Source organism: Oryzias latipes, chromosome 3, assembly GCF_002234675.1.
Source record: "Oryzias latipes chromosome 3, ASM223467v1".
NCBI lineage: Eukaryota > Metazoa > Chordata > Actinopteri > Beloniformes > Adrianichthyidae > Oryzias > Oryzias latipes.
Window position 1 is genome coordinate 25,264,633 of NC_019861.2, and position 15,854 is coordinate 25,280,486.

General features: G+C 39.2%; 1 protein-coding gene across 6 annotated transcripts in view; it reads right to left on the reverse strand.

Moving 5' to 3' along the window:
• LOC100125509 (estrogen-related receptor gamma type 1) overlaps positions 1-15,854 on the reverse strand; it is a 64,150-nt gene that overhangs the window by 21,091 nt on the left and 27,205 nt on the right. For 4 of the 6 annotated variants that reach the window (XM_011491047.3, XM_011491072.3, XM_011491053.3 and 1 more), the window contains 2 exons: positions 8,830-8,940; positions 6,573-6,755 (listed from right to left, as the gene is read on the reverse strand). In XM_011491047.3, coding sequence (XP_011489349.1) covers positions 6,573-6,755; positions 8,830-8,940 — 294 coding nt within the window. The remainder of the gene's footprint in view (positions 1-6,572; positions 6,756-8,829; positions 8,941-15,854) is intronic. The other 2 variants (XM_011491062.3, XM_011491066.3) reach the window with 1 other exon arrangement.

Consider the following 15,854-nt stretch of genomic DNA (forward strand, 5'->3'; position numbering starts at 1 on the left):
TTTATATTTTAGACTGCATCCTGCTGATATATGATGAGTTGCATCATGTATATTCACATTTGTAATAATAATTTATAATAATTTTACTAAGAATTTTGATAAAAAAGAAAAATTGGGAAGAAAAAAATAGAGAAAAAGTTTCCCCATCTCCCTCCTCTAATATTGTTGCAACACTTCTACCTCCCCCAGGCTTAATCCAATAATGAAAAACCAACTTAATCCAAATATTAAGCTCAGATATCAAATATTCTTTTTCTAATTTGATTTAATCAATATTTGTTTTGGTTTGCAAACAGGGATGTGTTTGTTTGTGTGAGCTTCAAGAGGGAATTGTGGTGTTGGTGCAGTGGAAAATAAGATATCTGTTTTGCATTAATGTGGACAATGAAACAGACAAACACGCTAGCACATGGGCAAACACACACAAGGCTCTGGCTTCTAAATGTATTATCTACTTTAGGAATGAGCTGAAATGGAAATCAAACACGGCAAAGGGAGCTGAGAAAAGATCAACAGAGACCACAGACACAGGCTTGGAATTTCTCTCTTGTGAGATAAAACGTATTGAAAAGGCATAATTTACAATAAAATGAGCAAGAGCCATTAACAAAATCTGATTTCTGATCCTAAATCCAAGCCTAACCTAACAAAGTCATTCCTAATTGGCTGTTATCACAAAAAGAAATGGCAATGATTACATCATTGGAAAAACAGAGCAAATTGTTTTGTTTAGATTATTTCCCCTCAAACAAAGAATTTTGACTTTATTATTTTTTTGCTGAACACATTTTTACTTTACATGTGTGGACTTAAGTAGTGTTAACTACACCAGTGTTTGCCACCAGTGCACACATCTACGTATGTGCTTATGCTTGGAAATAGTCATGTGAATGCACTCGTTTGCTGTCTTTTGTTTATATTTTAAGGAAGCACTCAGCATGCTGTGGCTGTCGAGGTGAACTTGCCTTGTCGACAGAATGAGAGCAAATTTCCCTGAGTGTGTGTGTGTGTGTATGTGTCTGTGCTTTCATGACCATGGAAAACCTTTGAGAGGAAGACCCATTAAAAGAGGAAAATAGTTACAATGATGAAACCGGAGAGATGGAGGAAATTAGGACATCGGGCCAAAATGAAATTGTTATTTAAGATTTTCTTTTTATTGATGTCACAATTTTAACAACATAGAGGGAACATCAGGAGTATTGTGTGCCTGTGTTGGGGTCGATGGGGGCAGAGAGCGGGAAGAAGACCTGAATTTACCCAAAAAGCTCTTTGCTGATTGATGACATCACCAGACTTAATCAGGAACCCTGTTTAGTGATATCATCACCAGTGGAGGCTTTTACATGCTGGCCTCACTGCACACACACAACAAAACACACAATGCCGTTCTGCACCAACCAGAGCTCATTGTGAAGTGTTATAATGTGTGTCAGTGTTAATTTAGAGGGCTGCACTTTCAAAGTCAAGTATGTGTGTGTGTGTGTGTGTGTGTGTGGATGTGTAGTTGCGTGTATGGACATTACCCTTGGCTGCTGAGACTCAACATTTGATTTGCTAAAAGGAGCAGGACACTTCTATTAATCAATATTTGCTGACTACTGTGTGCCTTTCTGGCTGATTGACTGACTGTGTAGTTACTTGACTTACTGGCTGGCTAACTAACAGCCCTACAGCCAGTGGGAATGGCTAACTGTGTGACTGCTTGACTAAATCTCTAACCGAAAACCATTTATAACATGTCCAAAAGGAAAAGAACGCTGCAGATCGACAGCTGAGAGCCGAGTCAGGAAGCACTTTTCTTCCTAGAGACCTCATTGTGTGACACGTCATCGGGTCAGTGTTGGATTTAATTTTGGATTTCATAGATGAGGAATTAAAAATCCAGTTCTAAAAGTCTAAATTTGAACAATAACTTGATAAAACTGATGCTTGTGTCTGCAAAGATGCACAGAGGACTGCAGAAAAAGAAAAAAAGATGCCCTACCAGGAGCATGAGAAAAGGGGAGCGTGGGAGGGGACAAGGGTTGAGAGATGAGGTTGACTTGACAATGAAGAGGTTAAAGATACCATGGAGAGAGAGAAGGTGGTAGGTCAAATGAAAAACAGAAACTGAGGAGCCTATATAGACTTTCAGTCAAAATAATCTTGGGTTAAACACTCTTTGGGGCCATTCAGATTAAAAATGGGTGACAAATCTTTTTTCTAAACCTTTTAATAAACCATTGAATACTTTTTTGCTTTTATGCAATATTTTATAATTGGCCTGTTAAGAGCTGAAAACGCCAAAATTGTAAAAGCCAGTCACACATAAATTACATCTGTGATTGTAAAAAATAAATAATCCAAAGCGATATAAATTTTTAGAAGGATGAACCCAATGCGACAAGAAAGACTAGAACAAGTATCGGTGCAAAAACAGCAAAATGACTTGGTCCTTAAAAAGCTACATAGATAACAGGATAAGGGGGAAAAAAAGCTTATTTTTTCTCTTGAGTTCCACCATTTAGTAGTTTTATTTCCTGTAAAACACAGATTATGAAAGTTCCAGTTTAAGGAACTTTAAAAACCAAGTCAGGTTTGATTTACATCAACACGCTGGATCTCTAGTCCTTGTTCTGTTTATAGTCGGATTTGTCATAACGACACTTCATCAGAAAAGTAGAAAAAACATTTTTTTTTCAACATTGATAAAAAATCAGTGACCTACGTAAGTAGTCTGAAAGTGCGCCTTATGATTATCCAGAGTGCCCTATGGAAGGATTGAATATGGTAGTGTTTACTGATTTCCAAGCCATTTTATGAGATACATGGTGCTCTTTCAAATGTTTGGTTAGGTGTTTTCATGAATATGCTAACGCAGCTAACAAGGTGTCAAACGTTTCTTTTTTACGTGTTATCAACATCGTTGGGATTAAGGGTATTCACAGTAACGTTTGTTTTAGCGGTATTTGTCTGTTGCAAATACATTTGGGAGTTACAGGTATTGTGAAGAACGTGGCTATGGTGTAGCGTGTTACAAACAAGTTTTACTTTACTGTGAACACAGTTAATAAAGTCTGATTGACTGACTCTTATGTCTGACTCTTTTGTTTCGCTTAATGCCCCTGATAGTTCAGTGCGCCTTATAATCCGGTGTGCACTACAGTGCAGTAAATACAGTACTTGGACATTTTCACTCTAAAGCAGCATTTTTTGATCAACCTGAGTTTTGAATTGAAATGAATGATTTTGACCTAATCATATGCCCAAAAAGACCTAACAAGTTGTAAAGTTCAAGTACGCCAGAGTGTGCAAAACATGAAGCACGCTACATGCTTCTCTCACCTGACATCCCCTCACCACCATTCACAGTCTTTGTCCCATATCTCCACGGAGCGATTAAACGAATGGACTGACGACGACACCCCTTCACCCCCATCCCCCCCTTTTACAGCTCAATCATGCTGCGTTACGGCGGACACATAGACTGTCTATCTAGAGTGTCAAAACTGAAAGGCAAAGGGGGGCAGTGAAGGGGAGGCGGGATGGGACAGAGGAAGCAAAAAGGAGATAGGGAAGCATGTGAATAGTGAAGGGGGAGGGTGTCGGTGTTGGGGTTGGCCTAAGAGAAATCTTTATTTCGAATAGGAAAGAAAATAATAGGAAGGAGAAGAAGAAAAAAAGGACAAGAAAGAAAAGCCCTAATGGCAAGGGCTGAGGTTCTGTTAAAATATGAAAATAGACAGTGTTATAGGTTCTGGCTCTCACTTGATTCAGTCATTTATTCGTTCCCTGCTCTTTCGTCAAGTCAAGTGTTCGCCCGTCTGTCTTTCCCTTTTGTGTCCCCAAGTCCAGATAAGAGCTGCTAGTATGACTGCCCAGTAGTCATTTAGTTATTATGGCAGGAGAGAGAAAGAGGAGGAATAGAGAAAGAAAAGAGAGGATGAAAGGACTAATTCTTCTGACAGATAAATGGTTCCTTTTTGAATGGCCTTTCTTTTTTTAATTCACTCTCTCGTTCTCCTCTGTTCAAATATTTGCTGTTCTACTCCTCTGCTTCTCACCTGACTGCTCTTCTTTCCACATACACTTCATGATGACATGCAGCCTAATATGCATCTGGAGTTGTCACTATGAGAGCTATTAAAATGAGATCTTCTCTTCACTATTCCATGTTATTGGGCTCTAAGGCCTTTTCATGCCCTATGAATAATAACTTTTGACGACATAAGCCCGGTTTCCAGAGTGTGACGGCTTACAGTTCATATATGAAACAATTGAGCATTTGCAAGGATTTCTCCCACAACTGGATCCAATTTTTTTTAAAGATGAATCTATGTTTGCTTACAATTTATTGACACCCGTGTGCATGTGTGAAGTACTAGCTTGTGTTGTAGGATAACGCGATCCATGCATTTCTCGAAACCTCATTTTCCTCTCTTAATGACGTATCAGATCTTTGCCTAAGGCCAGATCAGTATGGAGATGCATACGTCTTGGAGTAAAAGAGCCTGTCACAGAGATAAATATGTGTGTGCGTGTCGTCAAAAATCTCTTTAGTTGGGTGACTGTGTGTGGAGCATGACTAGTGGCACGCACACAGACACACAGACGTACCCAGCCTTGTAATCCAGGGGCCTGTCTCGCAGGCAGCCTCTCTAACACTGAGTGATGTTTAAATTAGTTTACAATTTAGGGTTCTCGCTATACGCAGACGGCTCTTAACTCAGTGTGTGTATGCAATGTGTTTCGTGTGTGTGTGTTTGTGCGTGTGAAAGCGTAACAAATTGTTGCCACTACGGCAGACATCTAATGACTTCAAATTAGCTGCCTGGTGCTCGCCTTGACACGTTGTTACCACTGTTAGCAGCCTTTGTATCGCAGAAGTGTGTGTGTGTGTGTGCGTGCAGCACTGTGCAGCCATATCATGAAACATAAATTGGCTTCACCTCCCCTTTCTGCCTCTGTCTTTTTTCCTTTTTTTCATTTTTGTCTTTGAGTCGCTCCATCAATTTGATTAAAAAAATTACTGTACCATGGCAAGCAGAGGCTTGTGCGCGCGTGTGCACTCAATGGACATGTTTCATGTGCACACGCACAAGATGGCTTCAAACAGGTTAACAGGTCTATCTTCTTCTGGTTAAGGTGTGTATGTGTGTCTGTGTGCGTCAGAAGCTGATAAAAAAATGTTGAAGAGGCATATTTCTGACTGACACTCCTTTCCACTGTGAGCGAACAGTACATCACCTGTGAGGACGTGCATTTGTCTGTGCGTGTGGTGTAAGCATCAGGTCACTGTTCACTGCTATAAACAGTGAAGATTTCATAAGGTGTCCACATCGCGCACGCACACACACAAACACACACTTGCACTTGGAAGATGAAGAGTTCTATCTTTTCCTCTCAGCAGTGGATTGCCTTCCTCGCTCATCTAATCACGCCATCTTCTCTCCTCTTCCAAGCAATTGTTGCACTTTGCTCTTGTTAAAGCAAAAGCTGCACAGAGAACGCATACCTGCACACACACCTGAACACACAACTGCAAACACACCATACCCAGTAGATAACCTGGTAAACGTTGTTCCAGCCACTTCTAAAAAGCAAAAAAAATAAAAAATAAAGGAAAAAAAATAGCAGGGCAGATTTCAAACAAGTGAATTGAATGTATGACATGCAGGTAAGGTGGTGTAACTGAATCCCTTTAGATTGTGTTGGTAAAAAAACAAACCACAGATATTTTCGGAGAGGAGGGAAAAGGCAAAGAACAGAGGGAACAATAGATAAATGGTACAGGGGCTGTGTGGAGTTTGTTTTAATGAAGAAATCAGGATTTGATCAGATCACTGTTTGTATGACAGAATCAATGCTCCTCCAAGCTGCTGTTTTACCTCAAACACTTATAGCATCTATGATTACTCTGCTTAGGTTTTTTGCTAAAGTAACTTTACTTGTTCATCTACTTTTTTAAGCATTGTTTTAGTTTATTCAGGGTCATTGTGGGTTCGTTGAGGTCTATTATTAATTGACAGGAGGGATACAACCTTGGTTTTGGCTTTAATATAATTTTGTCATGTGAAAGACTATGAAACTCATTTTGTCAACTGTTTGCAAGTTTCCACTCCAAAAGCAAAACCAGATGACAGCTTTTAGTTATTTTCCTCCTTTTGTTTTTAAATTTCCTTTTTTATCTTTGTCAATTTTGGCATTAATACCTGATTTGGCATTCTGTCCAGGTGCTTTTTTAAATATATAAATAAATACGAAAACATTTATAACAATCCCATTTTTGGGTTTTGCCATTGTGCTAATCTCATGTGATCTTTTACATCCAGTTTAGTTCAGAATTACAGGGGAAATGGGGTTATTTAAGAGGATTAGATTTAGTTCTTCCCTTCACTGTGGAGAGAAACTGAGCTGCACAGATGTGAAAGAGTGTAAAATGTATCTATGACCCCATTGGTCTGTCACCCACCCTTTGAAGTTGATAATAAAAAGCAGCAACTTAATTTGGTTCATTCTGTAATTTTTCTAAATAAAAGCAATGTTTTCAACTTCAAGGAAAGTGGCAGAGTTGTTTTCATATCTCCTACCTGGGATGTGCTTGGCCCACCCGATGTTGACCACCAGCTCTCTGTCCGCCAGGTCACACAGCGTAGTCAGGGCCTTGATGTCGCTGTCTGGTACTGTTGGGTCAGGCATGGCATAAATCTTCTCTGGCTCAGCCACCAGCAGGTGAGAGACAATTTTGTTATCTGCAAGGCAGCCAAAGGCAACTGACATGAACACCAGACAAGGAGAAAGACAAGAGACAGAGAGATGGTGAATACGTTGCCTGTTTGAGCTACAAGCTGCACCACAAGTCTGGTGTTAACCTGTGAGTGGTCATAAACAAAACTTTGTTACACACACATTTAATGTTAGTTCTCACAGTCAAGAAACAGCACACCAAGAACAAGAAACTAGAAAAGTGTGAGAATACTGAGGAAGTATTGTTCAAGCACACATTAAACTAAGAAAGAACGATTTTTCTCCATCTTTCTTCAAAGGGTTGATTGAAGAACCTTTAAACCCACATTTAAAATTCGCACCAACATTTATTGCTGAAAGTATTTGTTTTCTCAGTGCCTGAAGATGTTAAAACGCTTCGTACAGAAGAGGACGATATGACTGAAAGCTAAACAGCTCAGCTGTTAGTGGTGACATGTGGTGATGAGACCTCTATGGCCCATTAGCAACAGACTGATATCCTGCTTCCAAATTAATCCAAAGACTAATCAAGCATGGGAATGGTTGACGGAGGATAGAAGAGCAAGAGATGAGTAAAGGGCTAAAAAGAAAGAGGGGGAGAGATTAGCCTTGAAAAAAAAATGGAAGAAGACAGACAGGTAGAAATACAGCCATGAGCAGATTGCAAAAGACAGACAGGATGAGTCCAAAGAGCGACAGCCAGATAGAGATAAACAGCAAGAGAGAGTGAAAGAGTTGTGAGGATGAGTTCTGTATTGATCTAACACTGTCCACCACCCCCCACTTCTCTTACATCCACAAGGCTGTGTGGTATACAAATGTTCGTATGTATCCACACACACAGTTCGTTCAGCTCCAGGGTCATTTCAGCCCCATGAATCCAAGTCACACTGCAGTATCTGTGGGTAAATCTTATTTAATGTTTCCCTAATTAGAATCAATGGAAGCCCATTTCCAAACCCTGGGCTATTGTTCTGTTCGCACACAATCAATGTGGATGCTGAGGCTGGGGATTGGGCTCTGTGAGGGTGTCTGAGGGATGCAGAGGAACAGGAAAAGGTTGTGTGTATTGACTGTGTGACAAGAAAATAAGTTCACATGTGTTTATAGTTTTTTATAGTTTTTCGTTGTTGTTTCTTTGCAGACTTATTGTTAGTTATTAAAAAAAAGAAATACGGAAAATACTCACAGATCAAGTATTTAGATTTGTTGTACTTTCCTGAAACAGCAAAAACTTTGCACAGCTGGACAATCAAGTTGGGTAAATTGAAAATGATGAAGAAAATTGATCTACAGTGGAATTATTCAGTGAACAATGGTATAAGTGCAAATATTGCCCACACATTCACATTATCCCATAATTTTTAATGATTAGTAGTCGCAGTAAGCTGTTGTGTACCCATTCATGGCTTTGGCCTAAAGCAGAATATGTTCCAGCTTTAAGCAAAATGGGCTTTGGGGACCAGGCTGTTAAACGCTGCTCAATCTTCAGTGCATGTGTGCGTATGTGTTTCGTGTGCGAGCAGACGGTTAGCTAGAGAGCTAACCCTAGTTTGATGTGGTTGCCAGATTGGATTTAATCCGGATTAGGGTTGTGGCTGGTCTGCCTCTCTCCTCTCTCAGTTTGAGAAATGTCCTCGTTTAGGTTTTATTCTACACCCGTTTCTCTGTCATTTGCACATGGTCTCTTCCTCGTTAATTTTTCAATCACTAGACCCATGGCCACAGTTTTATTATTTAGAAAAGACGAAAAAAAAAACAAAATAATGAATCCAGGCAGAGCTAAATGAAAGCCTTTATGGGGAAATATTAAACACATAAAATGTTATGATTCCAAACTGGTAGCAGCAGAAACAAGGAAATAAACATAGTCCCAACAGATGGCCTTCCCAGTAACATGTCTATTTATGTGTGGCTGAGTCTGTGTGTCGGTTAAAATCCTTTTAGTGACCAACTGTCTCCAGTTGGATGGAAACTGATGCTTGTCTGGTAGTGTTAGTGTATGATCTGGGATACAATACTGGATGAGTTTGCACATCAGTCTGTGATCTATATGAGCCTATGAGCCTATGGGTGTGGTGTGTGCGTGTGTGTTCTTACATGGCTTCTTGGGAGGTAAAGCCAGCTGTGGGTTCAGGTAGGGGCTGTTGTCAGCATCTATCCGGCGTTTATATTTTTGTCTTCCACCTCGAACCCTGTCCAGCCGAACTCCTGTAAGAAATCATAGAGGGATGACGTATGAATGGAAAGACAAGTCAGCAAGCATGTTTCAAAAACTTCAGTCTTGGACTTGTTCAGAAACCAAAAAAAAAACCCCATAAAACAAGAAAACTGACCTGAAAGAACAGATCAGATGAGAAAAGTATGAATTCAACAAAAGGAAATAAAGCAGTGTTTTTTTGTTATTGACTTACTTTTATGTTAGATTCATGGTTCCTAAACTCAATCAGCTCCATTGTTTTGCAAAAGCTCTTGCAACAGCTGAGTAAGAAGACTATAACTTTGTCTCTCAGGCTTACGCTTATGCCGTCTCTTGCCCAATCTCCCCCTCTGCCTCATTAATTAATTGACATAAAGGAGTGGTAATTGAATTAGGCCAATCTCTCTAGGGATTGGATGTTACCGTGGTTACCACTTAAAGGTGGATAAGAAAGACAAAGGTGTCATGCACCTTGGATGAGGAGAAGAGAAGAGTGGAGGAGATAGGAGAGGAAAGAAAATGAGAGCATGGCTCCGGGGTACTCAAATGATTCAAACTGCTCTTCGTTCTTTTAGTATACACACCAGTGGTAGGTAGAAAGAAAAGTTTGAGAGCAAAAGGCTGAAACTGATCCTGGGGTTGGAAAAGTGACACTCAGGATGTGGCTTTCAAAATGCAGTGGCGGAGCTACAGAGTAGCATGGGGGGCAGCTGCCACCCCAGCACCCCCCTCCCCCCTACACACAGACACACACTTGACACCCCAATTTTTGAGTCAACACTGAAAAAGACCCCTTTATGCTGACAGAGGCCTTCTCACCTCAAAATGATTTAGCTCAAATGCACACAACATACCATCTGTATTCCTCCACTCCCGGTCAATTGACTTTCAATATATATCTAAGAACCTTTTTCAAACATTAGTTTCTTCTAGGAAAGACCAGAAGCGGCGCACCATCCAGTTCTTGTTTGCAATGTCCATGCTCACTATTTTTTTTCAAACAGCAAAAATCACGTCACCAAATTCACAAAGTGAAAATCTAAGGCTATGTCCGAATTCCTTCACTTCTCACTACATAGTGCACTATATAGTGCGTTCGCCATTTTGTAGTGCTGTCCGAATCTACAATTCCAAAATCGAGTGCCCTAGAAATTTCCCAGAAGTCTCTGCAAAAAACCTTTCCACAAATGCATGATTCTATATCCCAATGTTTTTACTGAGATGGGGGTAAAGCAGAGTGCATGTGAAGCACCGTTTTCTTTTTACACTTACACATGGAGGACATTAAAAAGGAAAAAAAAAAACAATGAAATCAACTGACAGCTTGGCTCTTTCAGGGATTTAAAGCTTTAGAATAATATATTTTACTCAAAAGGCTGAAAAATACTATAAATTTGATTAAAAGTAAAAGTCGGCATTCATTTTGTGATTTAGTTTTGCACATTCATATGATTGTTGGTGACTCGTAAATTTTACAATATATCATAATGTCACATAAATATATGATTGGCTATTTTCCCCGCTACATTTTTTTTACTGAAATTTCAGAAACTATAAATTTCTATGGTGTCCTAAACTTAGCGCTGCGCATGTTTGGGAGAGCAAGGAAGAGTTAGTGAACAGAAGGACTGACAGTCTAGATACAGGAGGGGGGCCAGTGTCAACAAACGGTCAAAAGACTCTTAACACTGGGAGGTACAAAGCACACACACATTTCAAATGCATTATCACTCACACACAATCATACAATCCATGTGAACTATTTGGAGTAATCAAGTTACTCTGTCATTTAAGTACGAGCTTTGAAAAGCAGTTAATTAGTTAAACGTTCAAGGGAAAAGAAGACTGGACAAGAACAGAAACTATGAAGCAAAGTTTTAAAAAAAGCAAAAAAACAAGAGAAAAAATTGAATACAGGGAGTTAAAAAGTGTCGTATTTCTCTGGGCTCTTCTCCTACAGCAGTTGACACTGTAGCCTGCTACTAAACTAAGAAGGCAGCATGTTATCAAAACAGAAGACAACAGTGACCTTAATGCTACTTAAGGGAGCAGTTTCACTCAAGCAGCACAGGTGTTGGTTACTGGTGCTGCTTGCCAATAATTTCCTTTTGTCCTTAGAATGAGTTTTAGGCTTACCTAGTTCACCTTATTTTGCTGTTTTTATTAGATACAAATATTTGGTTTAGTGCTTCTATTTATTTGCAAAGATTTTTGTGATTTTCTATACAACTAAAAATTTGTTTTAATTTTTATTAAATATATAAGACATCACCTTTTATTACTAAACATCTGCAGAAAATAGAAACATCCTCTCGAAATATGTTATGTGTCAATATATGTTTTTCAATATAGTTACAAAAGCACAGCCCAACAAAAAACTAAACAAATGCTCAACCCCTCATTTTCTGTTCAATTTAAGCCATTTCTCTGTCCTATTAAACTTGCAGACTTAAAGTTATTTCCTCTCTTTATCATATACCTAAAAGAGTCTGTGATATGCTGAGCTCACTTCATAAAGAGCCCTCTCTAACTACCTCATCTATTTTCCACCAAATTAACTTTCTCTCAGCACTGATTAATGATCAAATCTAAATGAATCAAATTAAAATTTGAAAATTATATTTCTAAACCCCACAAAAAAGAGACAGGGGGAAGCTAGTGCGCAAGTAAAAGTGTGCTACCGCCTCCTAACAAATGAGCCTTCAAGTCATAAAGAATGGGCAGGGATGTGAGGGGGGAGGAGGTGGTAGTGGTGGAGGGGTTATATAGAAAAAGAAAGGTGAGGAAAAACAAGAGGGAGAGGAAGACTGAAGTAAATGTGATGATCAGAAAAATACAGACCACAGAATTCTGGGTGTTCGCCTGAACAAAAAGAGGAGATGCTGAGGAGAATCTAAGCTTTGCCTTTAACAGCATCATTAATAATGCACTTTGTTAGCGTTGGACTTCTTTTGTCGATTGTCCTACGCTGTTTTCTGTATGAACACGCACGCACACACATCTGTGACAGTGATAAAGGTGAATCATTTGTGTCATGGGAATATTGCTGTCTGTCAATAGTGCGATCTGCACTGATCACATCAGGATGGATTTTTTTTTGCTCTGCGCTGTGTAACTCCGTGCCACCATGTGTGTGTGTGTTCTTGAATAGTTGAAGGATTGCTAGTGCAATACCTTTGACACCTGAGTGGGCATGCAAGAGGGAGGGAAGGGGGAAGACCGAAGAGGTTGGAAGGAAAAACACAACACAGATTGATTTCAGATAATCAATGAAATGATAAGAGAATGAGTAAATGAAGAATGGTGAGGTTTGTGGGAAAAGGGACTGAGAAAGGCAGAGTTCAGATATGATAAATTTGAAGATTACAGAAAAAGAATAGATGACAAAACGCATAAAATTGAAGGATTTATTATAAGACCCATCAATTATCTGACAAAAAAAGTTATGAGGTTTTTGTTAGGTTTTCTTGTTTTAACCAAATCTCACCTTAGACACAGTTTCTATCAAATAATATGTATTTTTTTCAGTTAAACTGCTTTGTTGATGTAACAACATTAAAGCATTTCCCATGTGGGCATATGAAAGGATGGGTTTCTGCATTGGGTGCGACAACAGACCTATTTAAATCCAAAGCGTGTGTCTGTGAGGGATGCTTGTGTTACTCATCTTTTGAGGTCTTCAGTTTGTTGACACATTAACACTGGACTGCAAAAACAGGCCCCAGAGAAAATTCAAAAATCAAAAGATTTACAATTTTTTGAAAATTTACCAATGGGGTAGGAAAAAAAACTTCCTAAGAATTCTTATTGTATGAAAAAAATCTACAGATACATTTTCTTAAAGATTACATTGCAATTGAAAAGCATTCATGATAAGATTTTTGTTCTTGCAAGACAGAAAATAAGCCTTTTTTTTAAACAAGTTTTTTTCCTCTCCAAAGATTTAGTTTTTGCAGTGTGTAGATTGCTTCCCCCCTTTAGTTTCCAACGCTAAACCAAAAGCAAGTCCCACAAATATGTAAGTGTTAAGAATTGATAGATTTCAAAAGGTTTAGAGTCACATTAAAGCCAGCATTATCAATGTGCTTTCCATATGCAGTTATGAAAACCAGAAATACCAAAGCACAAGAGGAGGAAAAGAAGACAGCAAAAGAAAGGTAAGGAACAGGTTTTTAGGGTGACAGTGTGAGCATGTCATGCAGCGATGTTTGCTTAGACCAGAACAGATCTGTACAGGACCGCCTGAGGCATCGAGCAGGTGGCTGTCTCTGCTGACTACATTTGTGACTGTGATTGAAACTGAGCGAAGTCCCTGAAAAAGTACAGCCTTTCTTGTTTTTTTTACATGGAGAGCAAACATGGTGCTCTCCATCTTGATCTCATGATGGATCCTTTAATCCGGCCATTGAACAGTACGATAATATAAAAATATATTCTTTTATCTTGAATTCCTTACGCGTTTCTGATCTCTTGGTAAGTTGTAGAAATTGTTGTCAGAAAGATCTACAAAACAAAAGTAAAATGCAATTTGCACATTCATTTATTTGGTCCAGTGAATCTTCAAATAAAATGGATGGACTTTATGTTATCTTCTTAAGCTTTTCTCTTTTATTTTAAAGTTAGTGATGAAGGTGATGGGAGTTATTTTAGCTGTGATTTTTGCTACCTGTGCACATCAATGTTTGTTTGGAGGCTACAGTTTTCACACACCTTTTCCTTTGTTTTTTGATTACAAGCTGTGTCGAGTGGTTTACCTCAGTATGCCACTTCAACAGTATGCTAAGCAAAAAAGCAATGAAGCTTAAAAAGTATATATACATTGTTTAAAAACCATCATAAGAATCCATCATAAGAATCCTAGTATCTGAGGGAAAAGTGTTCATGTTTGTAAAATTGCCCCCATCGGATATGCTCCTCTGGGTAAAAGAAATAGGGATGACTCCTGCATGGAGTATGGTGGCTCTGAAGAACTGCAATGTGTGGAATGTAAAAATGTAGAAAGAAAAAAATATTGCTATGACTACATAAGCAGCAGCAGGTGGAGTAGCCGGTTGAGCCAAAATCAGTAGTGGCCATGCTGCCTCTGATGATAGGACTCCTGCTGCTGAACCTGCTATCATGTTTGCAGCCAAATGTTAAAACTGCTGCCCAGCCCACAACTACTTATGAATTCCCATAACTCACAGGCACTGATTCAGATTTGGGGAATAATATTTTTAAATAGGACAAGGGATTCCGATGTCTCTCATTTTCTTCTTGAAAGCATAAGAAGAAGGTTTTTTAACAATAAAATTAGCTTTGACATGTTTTTTTTTACTTTTAAAATCCTAAAATCCTTTTTTTTTGTAACACAAACTAAGATAAGTAAAGGTATGATACCTGTTGTTTTTCAAATTTATATATGCATAAACCTCAATTTGCAGAATACAAAGTATTTTAAGAAACTTTAACGAATGTTCTGATAAGTTACAAAAGTTGAGATTTAGTTGATTTGTTTTATTTTTGTTAGAATCATTCCTTTATTTTGCTTACATGTAGCCCTAAACACAAAACTGAAAAAGAAGCTGTAAACAAAGAACTTTTTCCTGAGCTTCAACCTAGTTTGTCAACAGACTGACAGCGAAGAACCTTTCACAGTTCCAACAGTGAGAGACCCAGCTCAAACGGATGGATCCTGTGGGATACTTTATGTTATGAAGTAGTGAGACATTTCTGAATCCTGAGACCTTTTTAGTGTTAGCAATTTTAAATAAGTAAATTAAATAAATAACAACAAAAAAATGTTTTAGAGAACATACCATTTAGGTGAATCTCATATTACTCTATTTTCATCATCAACCCTTTCAAACAAGGTTCCAGTCAGATGATAGTCACATGGTCTGATGACAGACGCTATACGGCCAGATTTAGCCATTAGCCTCCCCTGGGGCAAACACTAGACACCACCAGTTGTCTGGTGCCCCCCCCCCCCCCTTTGTTTCCCATCTACTCTTGTGTCCTCCCCTTTTTTTCACACATTCGCTTTCCCTCACTTTTCTTTTATCAGTCTGTTGTCTCCCAAACAGCTTGTTCTTCTCCATAAAAGTGCTTTTATATTTTCTTTTGAATGACTGATTCATATTGTAAGAAGTGTGTCAGTTGTCTCAAACGCAGCCATTGGGACTGCTTGTGTGCAAACCGATGAGAGTGGATTGCTGCAGTCGAGATCGCTGAGCTATGTGGAGAGTTATGACACACACACAAAACATTAGCGGCGGCACTCACACAGACGTGGGCCTTCCACCCGATCTCACTCATTAGGTCTTGAAGGCCGTGGGGAGCGCGGCCAGAGCTGGCAAGAGGTGTTAATGTGTGTGTGCATACGTGCAAGTGAGGGGCATCAGGCCAAGGTTTATATTTGCAGTCTGAGGACCTGTCCCTGTAGATGCATACCATCTCTGTCCAGCTGGTCATTTACGACTTCACAGAGATGGAGGCTTTGGATTCAACACTGTGTCTGTTTATCCATGATTCATCAGATCTGCCGCCATCAAAGGCACTGCAGTATGGGAGGAAATCTGTCAGTTTGAGCATATGTATTATATATACGCTCGCTAAATACTGCTGGCTCCCTGAGTTGTTTGACTGCCAAAATTGTTCATGTTGAAATGTGTGATCTGTGTTTAGCTGTCTGTTCCTAGTAATTCTGCACATCACTGCTGACACTGAGTGTGTCCTGTCTGTCAGGCCTCTCTTTGTAAGGATGTTTAAAATAGTCACCTGCATTGCTGCTGCAGAGTTTAACGTCATTACAAATCTATCTACCTTTATCTCAAATTTGAGTTTTTTCAACGCAATTCTTTCTTTTGCTCCAAGGATTGTATCAGTTCCTTCCGATCTCCCCTCGGTCCGCTCTCAGCAGATTTAAATTCCACCCCTGTGACCT